Source organism: Dasypus novemcinctus, chromosome 13 (genome assembly GCF_030445035.2).
Source record: "Dasypus novemcinctus isolate mDasNov1 chromosome 13, mDasNov1.1.hap2, whole genome shotgun sequence".
Taxonomy (NCBI): domain Eukaryota; kingdom Metazoa; phylum Chordata; class Mammalia; order Cingulata; family Dasypodidae; genus Dasypus; species Dasypus novemcinctus.
The window spans coordinates 29880228-29888415 of record NC_080685.1 but is presented as its reverse complement, the minus strand read 5'-3'; the positions used below and the strand labels follow the sequence as shown (position 1 = coordinate 29888415).

General features: G+C 53.1%; 1 protein-coding gene across 1 annotated transcript; it reads right to left on the bottom strand.

The window, feature by feature from the left end:
- Window positions 1-529: 529 nt before the first annotated feature.
- Window positions 530-3812, bottom strand: AQP10 (aquaporin 10). The gene is made up of 6 exons (XM_023583660.2): window positions 3708-3812; window positions 3245-3371; window positions 2522-2659; window positions 2304-2422; window positions 1868-2085; window positions 530-1407 (listed from the first exon to the last, which is right to left on the bottom strand). Exons 1-6 carry the CDS (start codon window positions 3810-3812, stop codon window positions 1209-1211), a joined length of 906 nt encoding a protein of 301 aa, XP_023439428.1. The 3' UTR covers window positions 530-1208.
- Between the last annotated feature and the right edge of the window lie 4376 nt (window positions 3813-8188).

The following is an 8188-nucleotide window of genomic DNA, read 5'->3' as shown; positions in this document are numbered from 1 at the left end:
GGGAGGGGGGGGAGAGGGCAGGCGGGAGGCGCCATGCTTGTGCGGGGCAGGGGGAGGGTCTTAGCCCTTCGGATGTTTCTTTGACCTGCAAGGCGTGCCCCCCCCCACGCCCTCCCCACCTCCATCCCGCAACAAAATATGCAGTTTGGGAGGCTGGACAGCTCTGAGGGTTCGTTTTATTTGGAAGGGAACTGGAGAACACGGTCATCTCTGCCAAGAGAGCATCTCCTGCGGGGAGGCGCGCGAGAGCCGCTGAACCCCGAGCCTTTTCCTCGGCCCCGGTTTCCCCCTAGCCCCCGCCTGGTCTGCACTCGGGCGCCTCGGAGCCGGCCCGCCCTCTGTTCCTGCTCCTCCTTTCCTCGGCCAGGCTCGCTTCATTGTATTTTACCCGCTCCTTGAACGACGCAGCGCCGTAACGTCTAGGCGTGCCTCAGTTTCTCCGCTCTCCTCTCCCTGGGTCAAGTCGCTGGAAAGGCTGTGTTCCCCTGCGCGCCCTCTCGCCCGCCCCCCCCCCCCCGCCCCTTGGCAGGCACTTCAGCTGAGGGGCCCAGGGTCTTGGGGATGGAACACCCGGTGAGGGTGAAGGCGGGCGGCGCTGGAACCAGGAGGGCGTAGAGCTTGGCAGTGGGGCCCGAGCTTTGGAAGCTATGAGCCCCCGGGCTGGCTGGTCGCCACCCCCTCCACGCAGCAGACTCCCGCAGCTCTCCCAATCCAGCATCCCGAGCGCGCGCCCTCTGGCGGCTACTTTGAGGAACTGCGTTACTGGAAACCCTCAGAGTCGGAAGAGCCCCTGAAGGCTAGGGAGTAAGGACCTCATCCGCCACCAGTTCTCCCCTGCCCAGCTATCCTTCCCAGTTTAGAAGGAAGAGCTGCCTAGATGCGTGCGTGAGGCGAGAAATCCAGGCACCTGCCCAGGGCCTGTTCGTGAAGAGAATGTCAGCGAATGTGGCTCCAGCAGTTAAGTGCCTGCCTCCCACAAGAGGACCCGGGTTAGGTTCCGGTACCTCCAGAAAACAAAAACCAAGCAAAACAAACGAAAAAAAAAACCACCTCAGGGAAGCCGATGTGGCTCAGTGGTTGAGCACCGGCTTTCCACATACAAAGTCCCAGGTTCAATCCCTGGCCCCGGGGGTACCTAAAAAAAAAAGTCTTGTCACTGGACTGGGTCTCTGGGTCTGTGTCCAGGAGGGAAGTGAGAGCTGTCATAATCAGAACTTACACTCCTGCATCTGCACTGAGGCAGGAGTTTTCGAATCTGAGGCTTTGTGTTGGACACACTCCAGATCCTGAGCTGGTTTGGAGCCCTCAGGGTGGTGCAGAGCTACCAGCAGCTGATATGTGGCTGTGCCAAGGATGGCACCCACCATGGGTGCTACCACAGGCACCCACCACCAGCCGTTACCAGCCCTGCAAGAGAAGGAGAAAGGGAGAGTCAGGGGTGACTTACCTAGCCTTCCTCCCAACGGCTGGGGGCAGTAAGAGTGTTCCTTAAAGTAGCTCCTGAGGTCATGGACACTGGAAAGGGGGGTCTTGGCACAAAAGCATAGCAGTTAGGAGAGGAGGGGACCCCAAGAGAGAGTGATCCAGTCATTCGCCTTAGGTAATTATATGAATATACCCATTTGGCTGATGAGATCAATAATGCCCCCCCCCCCAAAATAATGCCCAAAGAGGTAATATGATACACCTAAGGACACAACCTCTAAATATTACTGCTTCTGGGGAGGCAAGGGACAACCAGGGACTTGCAGGAGGGACACTATTCTAAGAGGCCAAGAGACCTATTTAAGAGAGGAGCTGGGGACCCTGGAACAGAGCCGTTAGCAGAAAGGAGTGGAGGGACAGCACCAGGGGAGCAGTGTCTCACCTGAAGACTTCAGGACCCCAGCCAGCTACGTAGGTGAAAAGCCGGGGGCCCAGGTCCCGGGCAGGGTTGATTGGGAATCCACAGTTGGCACCCATGGATAGCCCGATGACCAGGATCAGCATACCCACCACCACGGGCTCCAGACCGGCAGGCACTCCTTTGTTCCGCGTGTCCAGGATGGCCAGGATGCCCACAATCAAGATCGCGGTGCCCAGAACCTGGAGGTTGACAGGAGGAACGGCCCCCACCTCTCACTCCTGCGCTCCCCGCCACCTCCACCCCCAAGGGCCGATGACTGTGCCCAACGCTGGCCACTGGGGGGTGTGGGGGGTAAGATAGAACCACCCTCTTTCCACCTAGAACCCGAACAATAGGCGGGGATCCCACAGGACAGGGGCGAAGGCTAGGACTTGGCGCGGTCTCCCCTCGCACCCACCTGATCCAGGAAGCCATTGTTCAGGGACAGATAGGGGGAAGGGTAGGTGGCAAAGATGGACGCTGTCTCCTTGGGGCCAGTCACCGTCAGGTTCCCACCTGTGTAGTTCTGTAGAGCATCTGGGGGGAGGACACCCAGGGTGACTATCTTTGCTCATCCAAAACCATTCGGAGGCACCCCTGCCCAGAGCAGGCACTCCCAGCCCCGTTCCCTGTTACCATAGTAGAGGGCATAGGTGGCTCCTGAGGCACAGAAAGCAGAGAGCAGCTGCACCAAGCTGTAAATGGGGAGCTTGGCCCAGGGGAGGCGTCCCACGAGACACATGGCCAGGGAGAAGGCTGGATTCAGGTGCGCGCCTTTGAGGAGGAAGCAAAGAAACCCAACATCCATCAAACGCCTGCCGTCGGGCAGTCACCTGCCAGTCACCAGGTAACATCGCTAGTCCTCCCCACAACTCTTAAGGCAGGTTAGAACGCTTGAAATCTTAAAATTGCTACTCTTAAGACAGATTAGTCCCAGATTAGGAAGTTGAAGCTCAAAGAGTTTGAAGGACTTGTGAAGGTCACTCTGCAAAGCCGAGATTTGAACCTGGGTCCACTATAGCCTATACCGTGTGCGCGCCTCACGGTTCCAGCGAGGCGCACTGAGGCAGTGTGTCTCTGGGGACAAGCAGACAAGGTCCTGGGCAGAGCTGAGCCCCACACGGAGCCGGGGCGTGCGAGAGGATAGCACTCACCCTCCAGGTCCTGACTCAGATTTGTCTAGGTGCCTTAGGGATTAGTGTGAGAAAGCGAGATGGAGAGAGATAGAATGGGGAGAGGCTGGAGGGGGCCAAAGGCACAACTCATTCCGGGACACTGATCAAGCCCAAGGAGATACTGTCCATGAGTCACCACCACCATCCACCCACTCACGTGGACGTCCCTCCCCGCTCTCCTCACCTGAGACATTGCCCCCCACGTAGATGGCTATCATCACAGCCAGAGAGGCAGCCAGATACATGGTGAAGAAGTTGCCTTTGGTTTCTCCACTGGTGACAGCCTGGGCCACAGCGCCCTGGGTGAGGAGCTGGGAGGTAGAGGGAAGATAAGGAACTGGGAGCCCAGGAGAGCAGGGGAGAGAGATTGGGAAGGCCAGAAGAGAGGCCAAGAGAGCTGAGCAGACTAAGGGGTCAGCCAGCAAGCAAGAAAAGCAGAAAGAGGGAAGGGGAAAAGAGAGGAGTAAGAGGTAAGAAGGGATGGGAATAAAAAAGGAAATACATGACGAAACAAGAGAGACAAGAAGGGGAAAGAAGTGATGGAGAGGTAGAAGAAAGCGGAGCTCTAGGAGGAAAAGGCAAGACACCAGAGGGAGGGAAAACTTTTGCCCACCTCCCTTCTTTCCTCCCCCAATTACCCTACTTACCAGGAGCACAAACACACCCAGAAACTCTGCTAGGCACTGTCGGGCCAGGAGGCTGCGAATTCGCAGCTGGTGCCCGACTCTGGTCAGGGACACAGTGTGGGCCATGGTGGGGACACGCTGTCTCTTGTCCTGGCCACTGTTCCTTCTGTCTGCACCAGCGCTACCAGCACAGCTACTACCTGCCAGAGGAAAAGATAAGAAAGAGACTTTAAAACCAATTCGCTCAGCTTCTGAATAGCTGTTACTATCTGCATACGAAAGGCCTGAGATAATGGGAGAATGTCCGCTGGCAGGCTCTGTGGGCTCCTAGACCAGCTTCCCTCTGCGGAGGGAGTGAAGGAAGTGCCCTGTAGCATACACATTAGTTCTCTTGGTCCCAAGACAACTGTGGAAAGAATTATTGCTGCTCCCACGCTATAGGTGAAGACACTGAGCCTCAGGATTCTCCAAGGTCACACAGCTAGTTAGAGAGGCTGAATCCGAATTCAAACCCAGGTCATCTGACTCTCCATTTGGTACTCCACAGTGTCTCTCATGTGAAGCCTTCCCCAAACCATTTGGATACTTGGAGAACTCAAAGGCATCCGGAGAGACCGGACTGCAGGCCGCAGGCTGTGGGAAAGAAACCCCACACACTGTACTTCCCTTACCCACCTTGTTGAAGAGTGCTCTGGCTCTGTGACTCCTGCCCTGGATGGAGCTGGATTTACCTCGCACGGACACCAAGCCCACCTACCCTGCTCTGGCTGTGTGCCCCTCTGCTGCTGTGTTTTAGCTTCCTAGGCTGCTCTAAGCAGATACCATGAAATGGTTTGGGCTTAAACCGTGGGAATTTATTAACTTCCAGTTTTGAGGTGGAAAAATGCCCAAATCAAGGCATCATCAAGGCAATGCTTTCTTCTGGAAGACCGGCTGCCAGTGATCTTGGCTCCTAAGGCAAATGGCAGTGTCCGCTCGTCTCTCTCTTCCAGGTTTCCTTGCTTTCAGCTTCTGGCTCCCACGGCTTTATCTCAATCTGAATTTTATTCTTTTCTAAAGGTCTCCAGTAAAAGGATTAAGTTCAATCCTAAATGAGGTAGGTCACACTTTAACAGAAGTAGCCGCAGGGAGCTGATGTGGTTCAAGCAATTGAGCGCCCGCTTCCCACTTGGGAGGCCTCCGTACCTCCCGAGGACAAAGGGGCAAACAACTAGCAAACCAACAAACAAGAAACACCACTCGGGGAAGCTGATGTGGCCAGTGGTTGAGCATGGGCTTCCCACAGACCAGGTCCAGGGCTCAATCCCCATCCGTGGTACCTTAAAAAAAAAAAAAAAGCCTCAACAGAAGATCCTACTACCTAAAATGGGTTTATACCCACAGGAGCAGATTAAATTTCAGAACAGGTTTTTCTGCAGTAAATACAGCTTCAGATCACAGACTTCACCCTCTGGCCCTCAAAAAAACAAGATCTTTCCATATGCAAATTACATTCGTTCGGGTCACAATATCCTAAAAGCCTTAAGTCATTTCAGTGACAATAACTAAGTACAAAGTCTCATCAAAATCGATTACAGGTGTGGTTCTGTCCTGGGGCACAAGGCCCCTCCAGCTAGGACCTGTGAAACCTATCTAAGGAGGCACAGACATTGCATAAACATCTCCATTCCACTGGGGAGAAATCGGAAGGAAAACAAGGGTCAAGGTCTCAAGCCAATCTGAAACCCTGCAGGGCATACTCCATTAGGTTTCAAGGTCTGAGAGTCCTCTGTGGAAAGATGTTCTGTCCTCCCGGTCCACGCAGCGGCAGCCCCACCCTTTCCAAGTGCTTGCTCCGCGGCCATGCTCTCTGAGAACACGTGGAGTCCCAGCCAGACTGCAGTGTCGGGGGCACAGGCTCAACCCCCTCAGAACAGCGGGGTGCTGGCCGGACTCTCCACAAACCCCGAGGAATATGCTTAACCCTCTCCGAAGCCTGGGGCAGCAGCATTCTTCCCGGCATACTCACCCTTTCCCCACACCTGGGTGGTCTGCTCTCTTGGCCAGAGGAAATGTCTTTGGTCCAGACCTCAGCTCCCATGGTTCTGCCTTTGAAATGGGTTTTCCTCATTTTTCCTTCATTCTATCCCTTTTCTGTCCCTTTTAGTCCAGTCTGGGCAGTGGTTCCGTTCATATAGACCTCACAAAAAAATGTGTTGGTTTTGCAGTAGTACACAGGGGTCCAGACCATCAGATGATAAAATTTTCCACAAATCCTTCCTGGATAACTGCACTTCCAATCCTGACTTGCACTGAAATGGGTGATGGGTCCCACATTCTTTTTTAAAATCTTCACATGAAGCACTATTCTCTGGGGACTCACTTTCCAGAAGCTCAGAATTTTCCATACCATCGATTTCTGGTTTCTTTGTGCCCAGGAGTTCAGTTCTCTCCTTATCCCTTTCCTCTATGGTGCTGAAAATAAAATAAACAGATTTTTAAAAGGGTGTGCAGAGCAAGCTTATCGAGCTAAAGTTGCATTAATGCAGGAGCAGCACCAAAAGAGGTTTCTGCTTGAAGGGTGAGCTGGGGGAGCAGCTGGGGGGAATGGGGAGGGGAAAAGGGAACTTGATTTATGGTTTCTCCAGGGGTTGAGGGGGGGCTGTTTGGTCAGGGTGTCCTTGAGGTCCAGTTCATTAATTTGCAAGCAGGATGTTGATGGTAGATTGTGGCCTTTCGGTGAAGATAGCAGACTTTGCCAGTATCAGCATAAACTCTTCCTTCTAGCTTGGGGCAGGGGTTTTTATCAGCACCACAAAGGATTATCGGTATGTCAGCCTGCTTCAGTTAACCTGTTTCTTCTTTATAATTCCCTGGATAAAATGGAAGCTCAGCAAATCAAGATGGTTAGTAAAATCATTGATGGTTCCTATTTCACACTCCCTCCTTTTGGTCGAGGAGGTCCTTTGACTCCCTGAAGACCAAGTATGACTAGTTTGGGGCTCTAGAGGCTGATACTCTAAAGCTTCAGGGGACAGGAGAAAGAGTTTGGTGGCTTTGAGGCACTGTGTGACAAAGTTGGTGATGATGAGGATGGAAACAGGTCCGAGGAGAAGGATGACGATTAGCATGATCAGCGGCGAGACCAGGGAATACAACCAAGAGGTGCTGGGCAGAAACCCCTCATTGATTCCCACGTGGCCCTTTGTTGCTGGTTTATGCTGTGAAGCCATTTGGCTTGTTTGAAGATTTCCTGGATGTGGGTCTCGACTTGTCTGGTAGTGTTGATCCAGGTACAACAGGATGTGTTGGCACCGGCACAGGCGCCTCCTCTTCTGCCAGGAGGTAACCTAAAGCTCATCAGTTGTCCACAGTTAGTTACTGCTGTGAGGGAAGTGAGAAGGGAGATAGTCTTTGCAGAGTTTGCCCTTTTTCTTGGGCTACAGCTTCAAGATGGCACTGAGGTTGCGGATGACATGTTCTTGATATCCGAAATCTATCCAGGGGGCTAAAAGTACAAGTCTGATCCCTATTCCAGCAAGAATTAACTGATAGCCCTTTTATTTCACAGGGAGAGGTAAAGTTATAAGGGTGGCAAGTTGGGGTCTATTACAGAGCCATTTATGTATGGTCCACCAGCTCTTGGTCAGTGAGCAGGCCAGGAGATGCTACAGAACCTAGAGTGGTTTTGCACAGGAAGGCGATACCTGGGGGAAGCAAAGAAGTCTTTGGTCCATGAGGGAATAAGCAAAAAAATAGCATAAGTGTCATTTTAGTTAGGCAGTGGGGCTAGGGGAGACGACGTTTGCTACAGGCTAGATGAAGGCAGTGGAGTTAACCGCAGCAAAGAGAAGATAACAGAGCTAACAAGGCTTCCCGGGGCCCAGTCCCAGTGTTCTTGCTTTCAGGGGAGACTATGCACTGGTTAAGAAAAGAGACAAAGGGGATTTTTAAGTGTACTCACCCACCTCCCGACTCTTGGAGAGCTGTCTGCATCAGATGCTGGCTGCTTCTGGACACAGTGAGGTGCAGGTTCAGGTCTCCGATGCTTTCAGTGGACCACTGGGTGATGGGGCTGTTATAGGTGTGATAGATGAATCCAAGGGTCAATTCTCACACTCTTAACCACTGGGGGTGCAGAACACACAGGAGGAGACTTCTGGGAATATGGTGGACTAGAGAGGAATAGGACTCTTTTCTTCTCCAGAAAAATAGCTAGAGGATAGACTGAAACAGCCTAGGAAAAGATCTTCTAGGGTTTAGGACACCAGGCGAAGGTTGAACACTGCCCAGAGGAGAGAGGGACAAAGGAGGGAAATCTCCATTACAGAACTGTGAGTTGAAACCAGTGACTGCTGCTGCCAGCACCATCCCCCACAGTAAAGACACTAGAATTCTCCGGCCTCTGGGCCTGCGGCTACAGACAAAGGGGGCTCCAGGGATCTACCACCCCAGGAAAGGGGAGAGAGAGGGACACAGCCTAAGGCTGACTCAGTTTCTGACCCACAGATTTGGCCTTTTGT

Excerpts from the sequence above, each read along its gene's own strand:
- AQP10 (XM_023583660.2), bottom strand. The coding sequence starts at position 3,812 with ATGGCCCACACTGTGTCCCTGACCAGAGTCGGGCACCAGCTGCGAATT. Across the intron at positions 2,423-2,521 it reads CACCTATGCCCTCTACTATG|ATGCTCTACAGAACTACACA; the intron begins GTAACAGGGAAC and ends TCCTCCCCCCAG. Across the intron at positions 2,086-2,303 it reads ACAATGGCTTCCTGGATCAG|GTTCTGGGCACCGCGATCTT; the intron begins GTGGGTGCGAGG and ends GTCAACCTCCAG.